The sequence below is a fragment of the Neofelis nebulosa genome, chromosome 7, assembly GCF_028018385.1.
Source record: "Neofelis nebulosa isolate mNeoNeb1 chromosome 7, mNeoNeb1.pri, whole genome shotgun sequence".
Taxonomy (NCBI): Eukaryota; Metazoa; Chordata; class Mammalia; order Carnivora; family Felidae; genus Neofelis; species Neofelis nebulosa.
In genome coordinates this window covers 134,975,999-134,999,448 of record NC_080788.1, presented here as the reverse complement: position 1 = coordinate 134,999,448, position 23,450 = coordinate 134,975,999, and the positions used below count along the sequence as shown (strand labels likewise).

At 54.8% G+C, this 23,450-nt stretch overlaps 1 protein-coding gene across 10 annotated transcripts in view; it reads left to right on the top strand.

Annotated features, from left to right (window-relative positions):
- Positions 1–23,450, top strand: part of TTC7B (tetratricopeptide repeat domain 7B) — a 255,882-nt gene extending 232,432 nt beyond the window's left edge. For all 10 annotated transcript variants that reach the window (XM_058740002.1, XM_058740004.1, XM_058740003.1 and 7 more), the window contains one exon: positions 22,485–23,450. In XM_058740002.1, the coding sequence (XP_058595985.1) occupies positions 22,485–22,706 (222 nt within the window). In that variant the 3' untranslated portion in view covers positions 22,707–23,450. The remainder of the gene's footprint in view (positions 1–22,484) is intronic.

Sequence of the window (23,450 nt, the reverse complement as noted above, 5' to 3'; positions counted from 1 at the left end):
GCCCCCCTGGATTTGAGCCCTGCTACAGCACCCTCCTCCCCCACACTGCCTGTCCCTGAAGTCAACAAGAGGGCTGTCGCCATGAGAAAGTGGCATTCGGGTCCACCTGGGCTGGCTGTCCCCAACCCGCCTCTTGTCTGAATGGCTTCCCCATCATTCAGTGCTAGTCCCAGAGGCTCCCCACTCCCCAGGAGTGCTCCTGGGCTCTCTCTGGGACATGCCTGCACACATGTTGTCTAGACCTTCAGTTTGAGCCTAAAACCCTTCAGCCCAAAGGTCTGGGGAGGACACCCTGGAAGTTTCTCCCAGGGACTGCTTCCGGCGTTTCTTTACCAGTATCAGGGGTGAGAGCCTAAAGCGGCCGGGACATCTTTGGACCTAACACTCACCAGAGAGTGAAGGCATCGCAGGATTTAGAACACCAACGAAATTCCGTAGCCTAAGCACCCCTTTTTACGGATGGGGAAGCTGAGGCCAGACGGGGGAAGGGACTTGCCAAGAGCACAGGGCAGCGGGTGGCAGACCCAACCAGGAATCCTGACCGCATCATTCCCGAAGGCATCACGTCCACTTTGTCTGTGAAGTGAGCGGTAGCGTCTGCCTTTTGACATCGGGGTGGGGGTGGGGAAGAGACGAGCTCCCAGGACTCCTCGAGGGTAGGCCCTGGCCCCGGAGAAGCCCGCTCATTGCTCTGGGGAGAAGGGGAGTAGGGGGCTCGAGCCTGTCTTGGCGGGTCGTGTAGCATCCACTGAGCTTGCATCCTCTCTCAGTTTTGCTCCCAATTGGAGTCAAGACTTGGTCTCCCCACTTGCCTCTTACCTGGCCCCCCTGCTGTGTAGCACCCCTTCTCACAGCCTGGATCAGCAGGATCAGCACTGATTTATGAGCCCAGCTGGGCACAGGAGAGAGTAGCCTTTGGCACCCCTCCCGTTGCCAAAGGAGTGGGGGTGAGGGGTTGCTTAGGAGGAAGGAATGACAAACGGATTAGTGACAAAATACCAAAACTCACCAAGCCTCAAACCCTCGGACTCTAGGAGGGTGGTGGCCTGGAGCCAAGGCAGGCCCCCTCCCCTGCACAGATCACAGAAGCATGCTCTGGGCCCTTTCCTTGGGGAGCCCCTGCTCTCGGAAGCCAGTGAGCACCACTGACCAAGGAATGGGGTGCCAGTGTGCAGAGGCTCCCTCCAGGGGCACTGGGTGAGAGCACCGCCCAGGGTCTGGAGGCAGCCTTGCCCCTGATGTCCCTCCCTGGGGCCTTGGCGACCTGCTGCAGAGGGAGACCAGAACCACAATCTGAGGGCCCGCCCCTAGCTCCCAGATCTGGGCCCCTGCATCCAGAAAGCTCCAGGCCTGCAGGAGCTTTAGGAAAGCCCTTTGAGAACTCCTCTGCCAGGGTCCCTGGGACTCCAGCCCCTTTGCCTGGCGGCAGACCCCCGGTCCCCACGGTTACTTGACCGCTTTCACCTCCCGCCAGGCTCACCGACTGACGCGTGATCTCTCTTCCCTCCCTTTCCTCATCTGCTTGGTATTTATGGGACACCTGCCTCTTCAGATACCTCTGCAGGCATTGTTTCTCTTCAAGCCTTTCAGAACATCTTCAGCTGGAGGCTTGTGAGCAGGAGGGGACCCGGCACTTGGGCACCGGCACCTTCTCTGTGTCAGGTATTGCTCTGGCTTCACCTTCAGCATCATGGATTCTGCACAATGGCCTCTTAGTTACTGCTGTAAGAATTAAATGGCATGATGTACATAAGCTGCGTGGAGCCTGGTTCTGTGCCAGATACTGGACTAGACCACTCCCCTCAAGTCTCGAAGGAGAGCCATAAACATGTATAAGTAAGTGTAGGAAAAGTCACAAGGGAGGGGCACCTGGGTGGCTAAGGCGGTTAAGCATCTGGCTCTTGATTTCTGCTCGGGTCATGATCTTGAGGTTCATGAGGTTCAAGCCCCACATCAGGATCTGTGCTGACTGCACGGATTCTCTCTCTCAGTCTCTTTCTCTCTCTTTCTCTCTCTTTCTCTGCCCTGCCCCCGCTCTCTCCCCCGCCCCCCCCCCCCGACTCAAAATAAATAAACTTTAAAAAAAGTATTTAAAAAAAAAGTCACAGGGGCTCTGGTAGACAGAGGTACAGGTCACAGGTTGTCTGGTGTCATGAGGGAAGAGGGACAGACACAGCTCCACCGAAGGTGTGACCTGGGGGCCAGGATTCAGCAGCAGAGTAGAGATGTCGACTCTTCCACAAGTTAGGGACAGATGGAGTTTGAATACCTAGTAAACAAACTAGCTCTTGGAGATCTACATGGGACAGTTGGGGCCCGTTAGTAGACAATGGTGAGCAGGTACTATTAATTTTGTTAGAGGTGGTTCTGTAAGGAAACATTCTTTTTTTTTTTTTTAAGAGATTCCTGCTGAAGTATTTAGGGATGAAGTGTCCCAGTGCCTATAGTTTACTTCAAAATACTAACGCTTGCCCCCAAAATAGATAAAGCAAGTGTGAAAAACGTTAACAGTTGTTAAATTTAGGTGATAGGTATATAGATGTTCATTATATCAGCCTTTCAAATTTTCTGCATGCTTGGAATTTTTCAAGATTAAAAAAAACTTAAGACAAAGTAGTGAGATCAGGTTTGCATTTTGGAGTGATCAATCTAGAAGCTGTGGAGGATACGTTAGTAGAAGCTAAGAGACACCAAGGACTGGACTCCACTAATAACATCTTGACAGTCCAGGAGAAGAGATTTCGAGAAGGCAGATGCAGTAAGGCTTGGTGAGGGAATTGGAAGGTTCTCGTCTGATTCTCAGATACCCGGGTCAGGTACCTGGATGGATAAGATGACTTCACCAACAAGAGGAAACACAGGAGGAAGGGAAGCAATGGGAGGAAGGAAGGTACAAGCCTTGCACACGGTCTAGAGGCAGAACATTCCAGGGCAGGGGCCATGGTTAGGAAGCAGTGGTGGCCTGGAGGTGGCAGCTGAGCTGCGAATCAGAGAGAGAAAGAAAGAGGGCCAAAGATGGAACCCAAGGAGCACCAGCATTCACAGAGTAACTTGGCTAATGAGGACACATGGGTTCTGGTCATTTACACAGTTTTCCCATGCACCCAGCTCATCCAAACTGTAGCTGGGATTTGGGCCTGACCCTGCATATCCCCAAGCCCTCTTGTTCCCATGGCCCCACTCAGTTCTTGGCTCTGGGCTGTAGCCGGCCTAGGGCCCTGTGAGGTTTATGGGATGTCCATGAAGGAAGGGTCCCGGTGAGCAAGATCACTGTGATAAGTGTGAGAGACAAGAATGACTTGAATTACAGACATGGTCCCACACAGAGGAGCTGGGAGCCTTTGAGCTTCTCTGGGCCTCAGTGTCTTCCTCCATGAGTAGAGATGGTGATGGGAGAATCAGATGGGATCACATGTGTGAGCGAGAAGGACTTGAATGGTGTCTAACAGTGAACGGGTGCCTTGGTTCCTAGGAGGGAGGTGAAACATGCCCTCTCGTGTCTGCTGGAGACCCAATTCTCCTGCTGGGTGCCAATGTCTGGGAGAGGGGGCGTGCCTCAAGCTGATATCAACGGTGGCCTTTTCTGCAAAGACTCTTGAACACATGCGCACACACACACACACACACACACACACAAAACCTGGGATCTGGCCTCTCCAGGAGGTCAGTTTTGATTAGATCCGTAATTGCAATGCTGGCTGATGTCCTTCCGAATGAAGGAGAAACTGCTGGCCCAGCCCTGCAGGGGAGCCAAGGGGACATGATGCTGAGTCTTTCTTCATAAAGAAAGGAGCAAAGCTGCCTATTGCAGACAACGGCTCCCCCCCCCCCCCCCCGCCACCACAGGGATCCGAATCTCTCTCCCTCCCTGCACCCCCGCGGGTTTTCTCTCCTCCTCTGCATCCGGGGCAGCGGGAGTCCAGACAGATGCATGGGGCTAGAACCAAAGTCCAAGCAAGTGATCCCTGCAGGGATCCCCCAGAACAAACTAGAAGCAAAATCTGCTTCTTCCTACAGACAACATGCGTTTTTCCAGGCCTTTCAAAGCCAGGCAGGTCAATCGAGTTATAATTGGCAATCTAATTAGAACTCCCACAAGCTGTTAAATTCTTTACCTGCTGCCTGGCATCTTACACAGAGGTGATGCATCTGCTCCTGCCTCTGGCATGATGAAAGAAAGCCCTCTACAATCCCATCCTTCTTGCCGGCAACAGCCCCCTCCAGCTACCCACCCCCCCCCCCCACTGCCACCACGCAGACGCCCACATGCCCACCAGCAAGTATGACACGGGACACAGCCCAGTTGACAAGAAAATTGGCTTTAGAGAAATCAGGCTGAAAGGGCTGTGTTGCTGGATGATCTTGGGAGACTAAAGGGGAGAAATGAAGCCCCCAGCCCCGTTTTCCCGGATGTGGGAGGTGTTCTGAGGGTGGTTCAGTGGTGCCTTAAGCTTCCCGCAAGTCACATTGCTCAATGACAGAAGAAAATGTATCCGTCTGCTCCCTTTCTGCATCCTTAACCCTGAAGAAAATAGAAGTTTTGTGCCGACCCCCCTCCACCATCAAGACAGCAGTGTGCTTTGGCCGACAGGATGGGCGGATTTTAGGGCACCAGCATCACCTGCATCTTGTGTGGTCCCTCTGCTACTGGGCCAGGGGCCTCTTGCAGCTCCTGCTCGCCAGTAGATGCAGGCAGTGTATGCCAGAGCCGGCCAGCCAGCTCCGTTCATCCTTTCCCAGCTTTCGTGGGTAGCTTGAAACCAGCCATGGTGGGAGTCTTGATACCCTAGAAACTGGCAAGCACTACAAATCAAGGCTTTTTCTTTTCTTTCAGAGGGCCAGCAGACCAGCACAACACTGGACGTACAGATCTAGGTGGTTTCACGGGGGGAAGGGAGGCAATGGGGGAGCAGTGGGTAGGCAGAGAAGAACACACGTGTCCCTGCCTCAGGACTTCCAGGGCGGCAGGTACTCGTGGGACAGGTAGAGTGGAGCTCACCTTGCCACTCTAGATAGAGACAGAACAGCTACGGGGAGGCTCAGGGGAGAAAGAATGAGACTCAGAATTGCCTGGGTGGGTGGCAAGAAGGAAGGTGTGGTTTGGAGCGAAAAGTCCTACATTTGAATTCTAGCTCTCCCATTCATTGGCGATGCGTAGGACCTTGGACATGCTATCTAACCTTGGACATGTTATTTAACCTCTGTCATACAAGGGGCCCCTGGGTGGCCCAGCCAGTTGAGCATCGACTTGGGCTCAAGTCATGATCTCGCGGTTTGTGGGTTCGAGCCCCACATCAGACTCTGCTGACAGCTCGGAGCCTGGAGCCTGCCTCAGATTCTGTCTCCCTCTCTCTTTGCCCCTCCCCTGCTCGTTCTCTCTCTCTTTCTGTCTCTGTCTCTCTAAAATAAGCATTATTTAACCCTCTCCTACATAACACCTTAGCAGAGCTGTCGTAAAGGTTGAACACAGTTCTGAGCACTCCCAGCACATAAGATCTGCCTGGCAGCTTCTAGTCTTCCAGGCCCTCCTTCTCCCAAAACAGTGTGGCTGTGAGAATCATGTGTGAGGTGAAGAGATCCCCCAGAGGCCACAGAGGATGGCCGTTGGGTCTCCCCACGGTCCTGCTCTTCACCGTTCTTTGAGACAAGGAGAGGGCTCACTCCCCGGCACAGCATCACCACTGGAGAGCAGCGGGTGCCCGAGTGGGTTACAGGGAGGCTGAGACCTCGTCCCCTCAGCTGCTTGGCAGCCAGAGCCTCTGGGCAGGTCCCCCTGGGCTGTGAGCAGCCACCTGTGTGGGCCCCAGGGAGCGGCACAGTATTACCTTTCTTAAACCCACGTGGCGTGAAAGTCACACGTGCTGCAGCTCGGGAACAATCCTTGCTGTTGCTTTGATTTGCTCTTCCGTTGTCCCATGTCCCTGCAAATGAGCGGCTCGACCCCTCCCAGATCTGTTGGGAGCTCTGGGCGTGGGCTTGGCTTGGGAGAAGGCTCCTTGTTAGCTACAGCCCATCCAACAGCAGGTGGCCCCTGCATGTTAGCTATGCCCGAAAAGCCTCTGTTCAGGAGACCGGGCACATCACTGTGCTCCTCTCTTTAGAGTGCTGGGGAATTTTTGAGGAAATGACTCTAATCTTGATGCTGATTTATTCCATATTGAAGTGGTCAGTGATAAGAGCTCAATCGTGCTGGAAAAGAAAGTGCCACGCCGAGTCTCTGTCCCATTTCCACAGCAGCCATGTGGCTCCCTGCGGGCAGCTGCTCCCACAAGTGCCCTAGCTCGTCTGCCATTGTCACTGTTCCAGTCCTGGGACAAGGTCTGGGGGCCCTGGGGCAAAAGTTTTGGTAAAAATCCTCATTTCTGAGCAAATTGCCTGTTTTCTTCTCTCACTAGAGGGTAGCTCTCCTGTCCTCTGGCGCACCAGGAACGGCATGGGGCGTGAGGGGGAAGCGCTCGGGGGCAGGCGGAGCACTGGCCAGCGAGCCCCCTGCCCTGCCTTCCTGCCTGGATTGGAATCTCTCTTGTTATTTGTGGAAAAAATTTTCCAAGGCCTATCAATCCCAGTCCTCTCTCCCCATCAGAAGTATCTTATCATTTCTGTTTGTTTCTCTTTAAACATGGAAAAAATAGCTGGTGCCAGACCCTGGCAGGGGTGGGGAAGGCGCCTGCCAAAATGACCTCGTCCCCCGTGGCAGGTAGTGAATCACCGGCATTTGCGTCTCGGTGCGTTGGCACGTTGGCGAGAGAACCGTCTGTCTCCATCAGGGGCGTGGCACTGCCGTGGTGGCCTGGGGCCAGCAGCCCCCAGCAGGGCCTGTTGAAAACCCAGACTCGGGGAGCACCCCGCTTTGCGTCATCCTGGCGGCTGCCTGTGGAGCTAGTGTTCTCCATGGAGCCTGGATGCACCCGCATCCCCAGGTGGCCTTCAGGGCTGGGGTCTGGAAGCTTTGCTGGCCATCCAGGCTGAGGGGCACACCCATCGCCCCACCACCCGGACAGCACCGTCCACTCCTGGGCCAGCCTCCACTGCACCCAGAGGTACAAGTTAGCACCGAGCTTGGGCGAGGTTTCCACGCCCTTCTGGCAGGCCCCGGCCTGGACAGCAGTGGGGGGCTGGCTCACAGCTGGGAGATGACACCCATACTGCAGTCATTGATGAGTGCCCACTGGGTCCTAAGGACCACACCGGTCTCTGGGGATACAGAGACGAGTCGCCGAGGCCCCTGCCTCTGGGTGCCTGAGTCTGCACAGGTCAGAAGCTGGTAGCCCTTTGCGTCTGCACTGTTGGCTGTTTGCGCTTCCCAGGGCTTCCTGTAAATCCAGCCGTCTTCCAGTACCGCCAGTGAGCCCACTTTCTGACCCCACTCCACACTGGGCCGAAGTGTCTCCAGCCGCTGGCTGCCTTTCAGGTGTCAGAGAGAAAGCCACGCTGCACTGCCCAGTGACCCCGCAGGCCCCACTCAGCCCAGGCAACACAGCATAGCAGAGAGCGAGGTTCCAGGGCCACTCTCTGGGCTGTGGTGGCCTCTCCTCCTCCAGGAAGCCCTCCCTGCCCCTTCTTGGCATGCTGTGGGCAGTCTTCCCTGAACCCCACAGACTGCAGAAAGAGGCTCTTCCCTATGGTGCTTTCTCTAGTTAACATTTAAGTTCTCAAACCGGAGGCGTAACAGGTGGTCCGAAAAACACTTGCTAGATGGAAGATTTTACCAAACCCCTAGAATTTTCATATTGATCACCTACCCTTTGTTTTCTAGGTTAGGAAAGTGAGGCAGACAGAAGGTTCTGCCCAAGTAGGATGGTTGGCAGTGGGCCACAGAGCAGGCCCAGACAGTGTGCTCCCCGCCAGCAGGATGTCCCCTACAGCCCTGTGTTCCTGCCCCAGGGAAGGCCAGGACTTTTCAGTGCAGTGACATCCCAGTGGAAGGTGTGACAGCCTCCCCCTGCCCCATCCGAGGACAGGTTAAAGCAGAGGCCCAACGTGAGTCTGTCAGGGTCATTGGGAAGGAGGCCCAGCCTTGGACCTCGGGGATGGGGCTGGGGTTTCTAGGACTCCCCCACTGTCGATGGCCCAGGGGCTCCCAGCAAGCCCTCAGCTCAGCTCTGCGGTAGTCACGTGTGAATTATTCTCCTGAGGACAGAGAACCTGCAGCTGGGGCTTGTCAGACACATCCCCCACCAGAGCTCTGGGCCATGTCTCTCCCTCCATACCTACCTGTCTCCATCGCCTCATGGGGAGCGAAGCATCTGCCTGGGCCTCCCTTCTCACCTGTGGAAGCCAGGGTGCCAGGACCCCAGGGGAGGGCTGGGCTGGAAGTTTATTCGGAGCTTCCCTGGCCCACACCTCTCTGGCTGAGCTGGACCAGCCTGGCGTGGGACGCCATCTTCCCGAACACACCTGGGGTACCAACAGCCTCCCGTGAGGCTGGGAGGCTGGGCCTTCGCCCCCAGGGAGTGATTAGCACCAAACTTTCCACTGCGTGGATAACTCAGGGCCGTGGGGAAGCGCTGACTTCCAGGCCGCCCTGGGCTGCTATGTCCGCCTGACTTGTTTGTCGGGGAAGGTAGATAAAAATAAATAAATCAGTCAACGAGGGAGATGCAGAAGTAAGTCAACAGGAGTCTCTTGCCCATTACCAATGGAAAAGTACGAGCAAGGGGAGCCACATTAGCACCCGCAGAAAATGCTGGCTGGGATGTGGCCGGTCCCACAGCACCAGGGCCAAACTGCAGATTCCTCTCACCTAAGAATTGGTAGCTAATATTTATGTCCACCCTGAGGCTCTGCACTAATACTCGTTGTAAAAACCAGGCGTGCAATTTAAATGGCAGATTGGGTCAGGGGAGGATGGAGAATCATCTGGAATTTTACCAAGAACTGTCACGGGCTTCAGAGTAAGGAGAATGCCCAGCATCCCAGGCTCAGCAGGCCCTGTCCCCTCTTACCCCTCACCAGGGCCCCCTGCTCAACCCAAGTCGCACAGAGGCAGACCTTCTCGCTCATGTCCTTTGATAGTGCAGGGGACTTGCCTAGCAGGTGCACCATGCGGAGCTTTACAGGTGCTTATGCTGGTGTGTGTGTGTGTGTGTGTGTGTGTGTGTGTGTGTGTGTGTGTAATTTGTGAGTGCCTTGCCTTGGGCTGCAGTGGATAGCAGGGAAGGGGAGGGGAGAGCTCACCCCACCAGACACAGGGATTCCCCATTGCCCTTGGCCTAGTCTCCAAGGGCCTGCTGGCGGTGGTATCTGACCCTCAGGCTTTATACACAGATCAAAGTAATTCACCTCCCAGGGCTGGGGTGGGGGCTGTGCTTGGGACCAAGAGGGAGCAGCTCGAAGGCTGCCTTTGAGCCGTTTCCAGGGAGGAAGCAGCTGCCTTTTTAGCCTTCTCGATGAAGTCAGAGAGGGGCCCTGACATCTTTTTCCTAATGAAATCTCCGCACCATTCTGAAGAGCAGGTAAAGAAAGGGACTTGGGGTGCTAGATAGCTGGGTCCTAATTAGGGCAGGAGAGACTGCTGAGAGCACAGGATACCTCATCTCTGATTTGGAGTGTGACCAGTGTCTTAAATGATCTCATTTGCTAGTAGACATTACAGATGGGGGGAGGGGGGAGTGTTGTAAAATTAACACAGCAGGCCGAATAGAAGGGAGCTGGGCTTTTCCTGCTCTGCATGGCAGAGTCCAGACCTTGAGGGACTGCCGTGCAGGTGACCATCTGGCCACTAGCACAGGGTGCTGGGCGGGGTGGGCATTCGTCACATCACGCAGATGTGAGCAGCCCCATCAGCCCCTCTCAAGGTAGGTCCTGTGGTGCTCACCTAGGTCCAGAGAGCCCACAGCCTAGCCCCACTGGAGTGGCATCCCCGGCATGGAAGAAGGACCTAGTGTCCAGGCTAACAGAGCTGGACTGGGAAGTCCTGTCCCCAGAGCTCCTTCTGCAAAGAGGACTGCTCCCTGGACAGCCCAGTCCAGAGCCAGCTAACCCTGAGAAGCCCTCTTAGAATGTGTCTCTTGGTCCCCTAAATGCCCAACACCTTCTAGAGACCCCGGTACCCTGACCTAAGAGAAACAGCCCTGAGCTGGTCCTCCACAAATCTGGCTTCTGAGACCCAACTTGGCCTCTACCTGGCTTGGTGCCTGACCCAGGTGCTTGCCCTCCCAGCACCCTTTCCTCACTTTTCTGTCATCAGTGAAGCCCCTCCCAAGCTTGGCTGCCCACATGCCTGCCCACAAGGAGCTTTTCGAAGTAGCTCTGTGGCCATGAGCCAGTCATGCCCAACTCTGAGCGTCAGCCTTCCCATTAGTTTAAAAAAAAAAAAATGGGTGGGAGCATTGTGCTATCTCTTCTGGAATGACCTCCCTTGTGCTCCTTCCAGCAGGCCTCACTCTGTTCCAGATGCTGGACCTCCACATGTACAGTCACTCCTGCTGGGCTCAGGGAGCTCTCTGGGGCAGGACCCTCAGCAAACTAGCCCCCCCCCCCAACACACACACACACACTGGTACCAGAACACCCACAGGTGCTCAGTGGAGTTTATAGAAGGGAGGAAAGGACTAGAAATGGCTTTGGTTACAGCAGACCAAACAGAGCCCCAGCCTGGGACCTCAATGCTGTTCCTCACTCTGTCACCTGGGTAGATCAGGGCCCCTGTTTCCTGCCTGTGAAATAGGAGGGTGGCCCTTTGGGGAATGCTCATGTGCCCTTCTTTGCCATCCCTGACCACCCTCTGGGCATTTGTCTACAGCAGCGGCAGGCTGTGGGTCTTTGGTGCTGGGAAGCTGCTGGCAGGCGGGCTGACTGTGGTCCCTTCCCTAAAATGTCCCTCTGATCCCCAGCAACTGTTCTCTGAAAGCCACCACAGCACGTGGATATTTTGGCACCGACAGTGAAGTACCCAGTTTCAAAGAAATTAGGCCAGAGGAAATTTGGGGCCAAATTGGGATTTCTGTGTGAAATCCACTTGAGGCTGGACGGGCCCTTTGGCTTATGACCAGACTGCCCCCATCCTCATTGCTGGCACGTTTACTGCTGGACAGCCTATAGCTCTGCTATTTGAGGAATCAGCTCCTCCAGAATATTCCAGACCATTCTGGAAGAAAGCAGCTTTAAGCAATGCCAGTCAGATGCTTTAAGAAAAGGAAAAGCCACAGTCACATTGTCTTGGGGCTTAATGGCTCCTTCTTCTGAACCCACCATTCAGTCTCCTTTGGGTACCATGCTCAGCAGCAGAAGTCAGTGAGTTGGGGAGATTAGGGAGGCCTGAATTTACTGTTCCTCTAATGCCCTGGACAGAGAGAGAGAGAGAGAGAGAGCGAGAGAGAGCTTGTGTGTATGTGCGTGTGTGATTCTGGAAGCTTTCTTCGGATCCTGAAGGACTGTCAGATATAAAGCGGAGGGGACTTTTTCCATATGACTCAAGAAGACTAAATGAACATCAGAGAACAGTAATTAGATAAAAAGCCTAATTAGGGCTCTACATTTTTAACTGACAGTTCAGACTGCCCACTAATGGTGTGGGCTGCCCGGGGTGGTGGTGAGCTCCCCGTCACTGGAGGGTGTAAGCAAGAGTGGGAGGCTGCCTGTCAGGGACTGCAGCAGGGGCTCGTGCGTCATGAAGCAGAGGCCCAAGCCCCCTCCTCACGCCAAGGAGTTCTGCTTCCGTGGATGGTTGGCTGCTGGCTTAGAAAAATAAGAGGTTTGGGAAAAATTGAGTTTTGTTTCCTTCTGAGTTGAGTTAAATGCTATAAAGGCCTGGTCTCCAGAAGGCACATTTCTTCAAATAAAACACTTGACCTGGAAAAGGGGCCTGTGAGAGGACAGCTTCCCACAGCCGGCCGATCTCCTGCCTGAACAAAGGTGCCAGCTGCCTCTCGGGCACGTCTGGTCCTCCCTGGGTGGAGGAAGGGAGGCGCTGGGGTCTTTGCCTCCCTCCTTCTGGAATCCTCAGCACCAATTCACAGCCCACCCTGAGGGAAAGCCTCCACAGGGTGTCTGTTGGGTTCAGACCACTGCCCCTCCTCGCCCAGGCCTGCCCGGATTGTTCTGTAATGTCTGCCATGTCCTTCTCTGGCCCCACCATGGATAGAGCAAGGCCAGCTACGTGGGGGCCTGGCTTCCACTCACCTTGTCACAAGGAGCCACTCCTCAGGGCAGCCTGAACAGTCGCTGGCCCTTCCCCAGGAGCCGCTCAGCCCACATCTCCCTCCTCCCCTTTGTCCCTCAGCCTCTTCCTTCCTGCTCTTCAGCCCCCCTCCCCAGTACCGGATGTCAGTGGCCCTTTGCTCTGAAGGTCAAGCGGCCTCGTGAATGTTGTGTCCCTACACGAGGGCCAGGTGGGGTGGATGGGACCCGGACAGCCGTGGGTGGGGGCTGCGACAGCCTCACCTGCTGTCCGTGGTTAGATGGGTGTGCGGCTGCCGGGAATGGCTGGCCCCGGCCTTTGGGGAAACTGGGGGCAAAACTAAGTAAAATGGCTAAAACAAAAAGACCCACCCCTTATCAGTTTCTACCTGAAACTTCTGACCTGCCGAGCCACCGCCAGAAGGCTCTTCTCCAGGGCGCCCCAAACTCATTCTTGACCGACGTAGCAAAGGGGGTTGAATTGCAGCGTGTGACCCCCGCTGCGCTCTGGAGGTGCAGTGGGCAGCGGCATAGGCTGTAGGGCAGTGACGCCTGGCATCAGCCGGGACACCTAGAATCTGGCCTCTGGAGCTCCTGGCCTGGTTAGGCAGGCCCTTCCAAGCCTGGTATAGTTGGCCAAGGCACACACGCTCGGCCCCCTGGCAAGCCAGTGTGCATTTCTAAGCACTCAAAACACACAGAAATGAAACATAAAACAGAGCCCAGGAGAGCCCAGACCTCACCCAGAGCCGCTGGAATCCAGGTAGAGAAGCTGAGCGCCACCCCCACCCCATCTGAGTGTGTTTTCAGTTCCTTTTCAAGGCATCATTGGGAAGCGGGGCGGGGCTCAGGCTGCCCCTTCAGTTGCGCCCACAAAATGCTGGTGCTCACAACTGTCAGTGCTTTTGATGCTTCCCAGAGAAGAAAGGGCCACTCCCGGGGCGGGGGGGGGTGGGGAGCCGGTGGCAGCCCCCCACCTGGCCTTCCCACCGCTGCTCCCAGAAAACCTTTGCAAGGCCACCGTCTCCCGCGGCCTTCTCAGGGTGGCCCTGCTTGGCAGTCCATTTAGATTCTGACTTAAAAGGAAACTATCTTTGAGGGCACCGCCACTACCACCCGGCTTCTCTCTGATGGATCGCATCCTCAGGAAGGAGAACGCAAGTACCTGACCAGAAGGGGGACTGGCGTCCTGCTTTCCTCGGCGATGCAGTATCTGTAGGGGAGATGGTGGCAACCCCCTGGGAACAGAGCGCCTCTTCCCGTCGGGCTCAGCCGCCTCAACGATGTCCCCAGAAGGCACATGTGGAGGCTCTGAGCGATCGGGCTCTGATGCGAGTGTGGACGAGGGTGACCCGAGGCCAGGCCTTTTGGTGCTCATTGGTCGAGAGCACTGGCAAGAAGTCATGCCCGCCCCCGTCCTCCCACCATCAGACAGTGTCCCGTGCCATCCGCTTGTCTATCTTCCCACCCGTTCACCAAACATTGACCAAGAACCCCCTCTGTGTGCAAGGACAAGCCAGATGGCCCTTGCTGTCACAAGCTCTACCCAGAGGCACACAGGATGGCAGTGGAGGGTCCTGCAACCCTGGGCATCTCGGGAGGGCCTCCCCTCCCCCTAGGTCATTAAGGGTAACGATAACGGTCAGGGTCTTGTTGATGATGGTGACCATTCACCAGAGGTTTACTGAGCGCTCTACAAACTTGGGCTCTTGTAGCCTCATGACTGTCCTGTGAGTTGGCATTTGTCCCCATTATACAGATCAAGTATCTGGAACCCGGAGGAAGTTGTCCAAGTCACTGGTGGGACTGGCTCACACCCAGTCCCAGTGAGCCCCAGGCCACGCTCTTAACCTACACCTCCCACTCTCTAAGAGGGAGCCGGGCCTCTCACCTGCGTGGCACGGGTCCTCTGGCGGTGGCCAGAGCCCGCAGAGCTCTTTGTAACCCCTCGCCTGCGTCCTGATCCCCCAACAAGCTACCTCTAGTCAGCACAGCTGCCACTCAGGCTACAGCCAGGCAGCTCTGTCACCGTCCCAGAGGGTGACGGGCTGAGGAGATGGGCTTTCCTCTAGCTGCCGTCACAACAGAAGTCCCACCAGAGGGGAGGCTTAGGTGTCTTTGTCCAAAAGTCTTGGAGGTGCCAGTTTGGCTTGAGTGGCCCAGGAGGGGCTGCAGATCTGGTCCTCAGCCCATGTCCACTTCCTCCAGGGACAGCCTTGCCTTCAGGCCCCTGGCTCCCTGGTGCCGGCAAAGTCCTCCGTCTCTCCGACGCATGCCGTGGCGGGTAGGAGCACAGGCTGTGGGCCAGAACGACCTGGACTTGGCCAGCAGTGGCCTTAAACATGATCGTCGTTTCTTCGATCTTTGGGGGCTCCTCATTTATTCGTTCTGCACTGAATACGGCCCTGCCTGCTCGGCGTCGAGCCTGCCAAAGCAGAGACGACCCACAGCTTGCCCAGCCCCTGCCCTCCGGCCTTTCAGAGCGAGGCCTAGTTGGGGAGCTGGGACGGAGATAAGCCACCTTGACTGACGTAGCACCTGTCGCGTAGGACGGTTAGGAAAGCATTTGGCAATCAGTAACACGCAGCGTGTTGACTATCACACTTTGCCCATTAAAGATTAATAGAGCCTATGGGGCGCCTGGGTGGCTCGGTGGGTTGAGCGTCGGACTTTGGCCCAGGTCGCGATCTCACAGCTCGTGGGTTCGAGCCCCGCGTCGGGCTCTGTGCTGACAGCTCGGAGCCTGAAGCCTGCCTCGGATTCTGTGTCTCCCTCTCTCTCTCTCTCTCTGCCCCTCCCCAGCTCGTGCTTGCACTCTGTCTCTGTCAAAAATAAACTTAAAAAAAAAAACAAAACTTAAAGATTAATAGAGCCTAGTGGATCCATGCATTTGTCCTTGCAGGTTTACCTGTATTTTTGGAGGAACCTCCTGACAATACTGCCCTAAGCTCCCGCCCTCACCCCCACCCCTACCCCCACCCCCCTGCAGTGATTTAATGGTGGAGGGTCTGACCCAGGATGGGACAGAAAACTCTTTAAATACTCCAGTCCCACCCCAGACACCAGACTTCCTCCCACCCCCCGGCCTTGGTGCTTCCAGCAGCCTCTGCAAAACCCAGGCTGGCTCGAACACAGCAAGGGCACCTGCTGGTCTCTGCTCCAGAAGTCAAGAGCAGCGGCCCCGGGGTGGAGTCTGCAGCAGCAGCCTGGCGCGGCATGAAAAGCACAAGGGAGCTGTTCACCCCCATCCTGCTGCTGACCCTTTGATTTCCAAAGCATCCTCCCCGGAAAGAGTGATAGGCACACGGAGACTGCGGCTTGACCCCCGAACCAGAGCTGAGCTGCAGGACTGCTTTTTAGTGGTGGCTCGGCATTGAGAAGGATGCTTTCCTGCAGGGACATTATCTCTCTGTGCCCATACTCCTACAGGGACAAGCAGTGAGCCCAGCAAAGGGCCATCTTGGCACTTGCACAGAGCACCATGGGGATGTCTGAAATAGTGGCTTTTGTCCTGCCTCTTTGCTATTGGTCACCTGATCCAGGGCTCCGAGTGCTCTCCAGAGCGAGGGCTGTAGCAGGACGCCTTGGGCACTAGAGCCCACGCAGAGCTCCTACACGGGTGCCCACGGCATGTGGCAAGGTCTTTAGTCCTTGGGCATCAATTATCTCACACACACACACACACACACACGCACACACACAAGACATGAGTGAGGAAGATGCTAACCGTCCTCAAATTAGCCAAGTCCATTTTGTCTCATTTGAAATAACAGATTTAATTTAATCTCTCACTTCCAATTTGGTGTGGCACCAAGAGCTTATTTGTACAGAACACGTGATTATAATAATCACAAGCTTGGGAGGCTGTCTTCATTTGTGTCCAAGAAAAGGGACAAGTAAGTTACCTCTCAGTGATTCCCCTCTTCTCAGAAGGCCGGCCCAGCTGGCTCCCACGGTGGCTCAGGAACCCCAGGGCTGGGAAAGGTGGAAGCCTGTTTGCACAACCTCCAAGAGAAGAGAAGGGGCTGGTGTTAAGAGAAGGCATGGACCACGTGAGTTCCCACCTCGGTCTGCAGTGGTGTCTTAGGTCTTAGGGAGCGATTGCTCGATCTGGTTAGGATTTTCACTGGGCCCCGAGCTTTGAGAGCAGACTTGACCTCCTGTGTGTCGCCAGAACGTGGCTGGGATCTGGACAGTCACTCAGTGGGGTTTTGGATTTTGACATGGGAGAGAAGGCGGGTTGTTGTGGTAATGAAATATGTCACTCATGGAGAGCTCTGTCTCCTACCAGCCTGAGTGCTGGGAGCCGGACCCGTGCCTCTGGGTAGTGCTGCCTAAGGGGGGCAGTGTGGCCCGGGCTCTTGGGGGAATGGTGATCTGCAGGGCTTTGAGCAGATGGACTTGAACTCCAGCAGGAGGGGCCAGACCAGGAATGACTACGGTTGGAGAGGGGGAAGAAGGCTGGGGGAGGCATCCTGCAGAAATGGGTGGGCTTTTAGACCAGCCTGGCTGAACCAAGAGGTCTGTCCTAGGAGGAAGTTGGATCCAGCCGTGGTGAGAACAGTTAAACTCGAGCCTCACGAGTTAAGCCTTTGATGGTTGGAGGAGAGAGGAGGCAGGGCCTAAAGAAAAGGGTGTCGGGGATTCTAGTGCATAAGAGCACGGCAAAGCCAGGGAAGGCCTCTCCCAGCACACCAGGGCTTGGGTGGCATGTCATTCCTGACAGCCAGGCGTGTCCAGGTCCCAGCCCACCTCTGGCCAACCTGCCGGCGACGCTGGCCCCAAGCAATGGCTCAGACCCCAGCTGGAGCTTGTCCTGGTTGATCCCATTATGTGACTGATTTCTGAGCTGCTCTTGGCTTGCTGGGGCACTGGGCAGAGGCTGATTTTTCATTCCCTTGCCAAGCCTGAGCTGGCAGCCCCTGGCAAGCTTCTGATGTCTCCCTGAGCAGCTCCAGCTTTAGGAATTAATTCCACTAAACAGATTGCTCAGGAAGCCTCAAGGTCATCTGGAAAGGGTAGCCTGTACCTACATTAGGAATATAAGTCCAGGTACACGGGCTGGAAATTTCCAAGCCCACAAGACCTGTGTGACACTGGACAACATGAAGACTCTTAGCTTCCCAACACTGCGGGTGATAGGTCAGATTAGCCCATTGGCTGGTTCTTTGCAAGCATTTGGGAGTGGGGAGACGTGTCCCCTGCCTTAGACCCTGGAGCCCCCATGGTAGGCTATACCCAGATACAACAGCCTGCCAATTTCTAAACAAAATTCCCAGTTAAAAGGACTGGTGACCTTGTCCCCACTCCAACAGGGTGGGGGTAGGTCACTGCTGCTGAGTGCAGTGGCCTCTGGGTCTTGCTGGGCCAAGGCCCTCGTCCTTCTGGGTCTTCACGTCTCATTGGCCCCCAGTCCTTTGGCACCCATGTCCATGCCAAGCCTCAAGATCACAGCTAGCCTCTGGGCCACCAAAGGGAGGCAAGGAGCTGTCCTCGTCCTTGAGTGAATATATAGGATACTGCCAAGCAGCAACCTGAGCTGGAGAAAAGCTGGGCTGGAGAGGAACCATCTCCTGGCCATAACCACGGGGAGGAGTGACAGAGCCAGTGATCAATGGTTGGAGAAGTGAAAAGGAGACCCAGTGCGGCAGATGCCCATTTGCCATGGCTCAGATGTAACTAGGTCAGTGCCCAGGGGGCTCCAGGCTCGTCTCTTAAAGCGACAGAGGCAGCAGTGAGCAGGCGGGCCGGCTGGGAAGGTGTGCAGGGAACATGGGGGCTTTGGCCTCCGGCAGACCTGGGCCGGCCCGCAGCTCCTTATCCACTGGCCCTGGGACCTTGGGCAAGACTCTTGGCCTTTCTGAACCTTGTCTCTGTATCTGTAAAGTGGTGGTAATGTAAGACGAGCCAAGTACAAGTGCCTAGCGTCGTGCCTGATGCGGAGAAAACATTCCGCATAGAGGAAGAAAGCAGAGCCTGTCGGGACCCAGACGTATGCTCGGCCTGCCGCCAGGTAACCAGGGACGCCTCTTTCCATCTTACCCGGTGGCTTGTCCCTCCTTACTCATCTGCCCGGCACACGCAGTGCGTGTCTCCCTGCCTGGGAGGGCCACTCAGAAAAAGGTGGTGTGTATTCAGTAATTTGATGCACTGAGAGAGAGTATGACAGGGTCACTTGGATAAAATTCATGCCACTGCTTGCTGCCTCCACCCTGACCCCCTCCCTCCTCTCACGGCTCTGTTGGTTAAATCGGAATGTTCTAGAGTGAGCTCAAGCTGATAACCTCGCCCGGAAGGAATGAAGGCAGGAGCTCGTTGGCCCTCACATCCTGCTGCCTGCAAGCCGGGGAGGGCCTCTCGTCCTTTCCGCCTGGACCTCCAAGATTGAGAAGTGTGGGTGTCGAGCTGCCCCAGTGTCTCTGAAGGAGGGCCAGAGGGAGGATGCCCCACGCCCCCCCACCCCAGGAGGTGGAGGTGGCCGCTTGTAGCCCCGCCCCGGACTCCGCATCCGAATGGATGTCAGGCAGGCCCTGAGAGTTAGGATGCGGGTTGTAGTCCAGCTCTGCAGCAGCTGGCTGTGCGCCTGGGGCAGGAGACGCAGGAGACGTAGGAGCCATAGTTCTCACCCGCAAAACGGGAGGAGTACCTAGTGCGTGGGGAGATTTCCTCCTCCGCTGCAGGACCTTTGTCCACCGCGGTCGAAGCCGGCCTTGCAGCCAGGTGCAGACATGTCCCGGCCATGCCCGTGTGAAACCACTTCGGGGTCCCCGGGTGGATTAAATGAACTAATGAACATGAGCACTTGGAATGGTGCCTGGTGTGTCAAAAACACTGAAAGCCCTTGCTACTGTTATCACTGTTAATCATCCTACCAGGAAGCTGGGTCCATGCTGAACCGCTACCCCTGCTCTCAGCACATGGTTCCCTTGCCCGCTCCTAGGTGGGTGGAGGATGGGGCTCTGGGGAGACAGCTGGGAAGCTCTCACCGGCGGCCTCTGCAAAACTGACCCTGACCAGCCTTGGGAAGGCGGCTGAAACCTGCAGTTCGCGCTGGAGGACGGGAAGGCCTGTAGTCTGAGGAGAGAAGAATTTCAGAAGCCAAGGTGAAATCCTAACTGCAAGGACTGACTTCCGGCCACCTCTCGTGTCCTAAAGCATCCGAGGGAGCCACCTGTCTGCCCGGCCCTGGCCACCCTCTCAGAGCCTCAGCTCTGACGGATCCCATTTAGGACGTGGACTCCAGCAGAGACGTAACTAAAGCACATATCGAAGTTAATAAGAAAGGGAATGTATAGTGTTTCCTTTCAATTTTCCTCCCAGAGAGAGTCGAGCTGACATTGAGGTCTGCTGTACCCTGGCCTCTGTCTGCTGGAGGCCTTCTCCTCCTCGCTCTGGAAGGCAGTTCAGGGAGCCGGAGCTCGGGGCACGGAGAGTACCCCTCCACAGTATCTCGCACTGCCCTGGGGTTGTGGGTCGCCTTGGCCGTCGCCCCACTGACCTTGGCCTCTGCCAGAATCGTCCTCACAGCTCCTGCGCTGGGTACTCTTAATTGCGGGTGATTCTCGGAAGCAAGGCTGCTTTCCAGGCCCTCAGACGCCACCTCCAGGGCCACACGCCCTGGGGGAGAGGCCAGCCCGAGCAGCCCACAGGACCTGGACACCGCCCACGGAGGCGCCTTCCTCACAGCCTGTCTCGGAGGCCAGAGCTCTTCAGAGTGGGCCCCACCTGCTTCCCCGATGCTCACGTTGTCTGTGGCCTATGGCTCAGGCCACAGCCAGCCCCCTGGAAGGCGCGTTTATGCCCCCTCCCCAGCAGGTTCTGCGGGCCCTCGCCCCTTAGTGACGCATATGCTCGAGAACACTGGGGGTGCCTCATCGGTTCTGCGCGTGAACCACAAAAAGGTAGAGCAAGGCTTTACCGGGAAATTTAGGAAGAGATACGCGGGACCAGCCGACCATGCCATGTTCTTGGTTGGGAAACCCAACACGGTAGATGTCGGGCTTCTCCACACACACCTAGAAGGTTAACGCAAGCACGATTCAACTCCCGAAGAGAATGAACAAGATGATTGTTAAGTTCATCGGGCACGGTCGTGCAAATACTCAAAAGCAAAGGGAAGGAAGAGAGGCTCTCGTCCCCACCCCCGCCATTAAAACATGATGTAACAGCAATCTTAACAGCACAGTACTGATGCAAAGGCAGGAGGGGGTTGTTGTGGCTCACTGGAAAGTTGTAGAAGGCCCCGTGTTTCATGTAATAATTCACTTCATGACGGGCAGTGCCTCACGGGAGGGATGTGGAGGGAGGGGTAGCTAGTTTGTGTCCGGCAGAGAAGAAGAAATCCAGGTAGGTTCCTGTCTGCCAAGATAAAGCAGACAACTACTTAACAAAGCGGGATTGAACGCGCATCAGTTCTTTGAAAGTATAACTTTCAGAGCTTTGAAGTGACCAAAAAATGAAACAAAACCCACTAAAGTTCAACAAATCCAACTTAAAAAACTAAAAACTTTTGTTCAAAGAAAAAAATCTCAAAAGTTAAAGAACAATCTAGACAAGTATGCTAGCAGATGAATAGCAGTCTTCTAAAAGACTTGTAAACAAAAGCATGGAAAATCTTTAAGCTCAGTTGTTGGGGTTTTTTTATTTTTATTTTTTTGAGAGAGGGAGAGAGAGCAGGGGAAGGGGCAGAGGGAGAGAGAGAATCTTAAGCAGGCTCAGTGCATGCGCAGTGCAGAGCCCAACACGGGGCTTGACCCCATGACCCTGGGATCATGACCAGAGCCAAAAATCAAGAGTCAGGTGTTCAACTGACTGAGCCACCCAGGAGCCCCAACCTCAACTGTTACTAAAGAAATGCAGGTTTTACTAAGGACAGATGTTCTGCACTTATGAAATTAGCAAACATGAAGAGTAATGATAGTGGGGGACAGGGGACCAAGCACTGGAATTCTGCGGATGGGTGAGAAAGTGACACGGCCTGGGGCACCTGAGTGGCTCAGTCGGTTAAGCGTCCAACTCCGGCTCAGGTCATGATCTCACAGTTGGTGAGTTCAAGCCCTGCATAGGGTTCTGTGTTGACAGCTCGGAACCTGGAGCCTGCTTTGGATTCTGTGTGTGTGTCTCTCTCTCTCAAAAATAAACATTAAAAAAATTTTTTAATTATAAAAAAAAAAGAAAGTGACCCTTTAGGCATATAATTTGCAGAGTATTTGGAGAACTTAAAAAGAGTCACATCCTCTAACCCGGTCAAGGTCACTTTGCGGAAATTTGCTGTAAAGGAAGAGTCTCCAAATTGCTATCAAGCTGGTTCCACTGAGCCCCTTCCAGGGCTGCTGCGAGGAGCCCACAGAGGCCGCTGCCCCCACCGCAGCGTCCCCCCCAGAATATGTGGGTATTCTCAGTAAGGTTCCATTTACCCACAGGTTAGCAGGACTGTAGAAAAGATTTGAGATCTGCCATTCTGTAAGAACCAGAGGCGCTGTCTGGAAAGACCATCGCAGCATGATTTATAATAGCAAAGGGAGGGGCACCTGGGTGGCTCAGTCTGTTGAGCGTCTGACTCTTGAGTCCAGAGTGGTGGGATCGAGCCCTGTGTGGGGCTCCGTGCGGGCAGGGAGCCTGCCAAAGATTCTCTCTCACACCTGCTCTCTGCCCCTCTATACAAATAGAATAAAGTAAAAAAAAAAAAAAAAAATAGAGAAAGTGGGCACAATTTCAGCGTGTTCCCCGAGGGAGAGATTGAGCAAAGAGAATATATCATCGGATGAAAGAATACAAAAACATCGGTCATCGAGATGCATAACTTAGAAACACGGTCATGGTCAAATATTTGGGGACCAACCCCTACGTCCTAATTAAAACTGTGTAAAATGGCGGGCAGGCCTGCGATGAGCAGGGGACAACGAAGGCAGGGGCTTGTTTATGGTAGGAAGACTGAGAGCAATAAAAAAAGGTCTGTTCTAGTCACCACCATAAGTAATGCCACAAATGACATTTCTTCAGGTTAGAAAACCTGTTACGTATCAGCCGGTACACCCGGGATGGCCCCCTGGGTCAGTACAGACTGGCCTCTCAGATTGGTTCGCTCCTGGGGGTTAAGTAGTAAGATGAACCGTGTGGAACTGCCTTTTGTATCTTTCAAAAAACGGCTGTACGTAGGCAACTACATACAGTTCGAGCAACTCTTTGGAACATTGCCCCTGAGTGCGGGAAGGGTTCGAACTTGCCGGGTGCCCAGCCCGGTGGAGATTCACGCCAGCCTCCCAGAAACGTGCAGAAGCTCCAGGACGGCTAAGAGCCTAGAGCTGCAGAGACTCTCTCTCTGACTGTCTGTCTGTCTGTCTCTCTCTCTCTGATGCCTGCAGGCCCTGATTCTTCATCAGCTGGGCCGCTACAGTCTGGCAGAGAAAATCCTCCGGGACGCGGTGCAGGTGAACTCGACGGCCCACGAGGTCTGGAACGGGCTGGGCGAGGTCCTTCAAGCTCAGGGCAATGACGCGGCGGCCACCGAGTGCTTCCTGACAGCCCTGGAGCTGGAGGCCAGCAGCCCCGCCGTGCCCTTCACCATCATCCCCCGGGTGCTCTGAGCAGGCCCCTGCCAGCCTCACTGCCGCTTGGGCCCAGGAGGCCCCGCCTGGGGCGCCCCACGCCGAGGCCCCGAGGCCGTGGCTGAACATGCGATTGACCACAGTGAACTCACCAAACAAGCCCCGGATCGTCGCTCTCCCCACGTGCATTTCTGTTGTTTTGGCCAGCCCAATGATAGTTTCCAAGCCCACCGACATTGTTCAAAATGGATTATGTGCCATATTTTGTTAGCTGACATCCAAGTTTTAAGTAAAACAATAATGGAATGAATCAGCCAATGTAGAAGAATATATTCAAAGTTAAAGTTCACTGGCAGAGCAGATTATTTTTATCAGAGCTGTAAAGGAAACTCTCCTCCCCGTCACCACTCCTCCCCCAACCTCGGCCGGGAAACCAAATGTGAATTTTCTGGTTCCCACCTCAGTCCTAGTCCAAGCCAGGACACCAGCTGACAGTTTCTCGATTTTGTTGTCAGTAACTGTACCATGTGATGAATTCCTCTCCTCACTTAGAACAAAGCCTGAGTCCGAGAATATTTATATTTCACCAATATATGCCTGTTACAAGAGAAGGGAATAGGAGCTATTTAAGTTTAACTTTTTTATGTGAATTCAGAGTTTATTTATCGATGGAAATATGTACAAAGAAGCTTCAAATGGAATATTTACCGACATTCCTTATACATGACAGACACTTGGCTAAATGGGAAGATGATGTTAATAATAAAATGATTTTTAAATGGA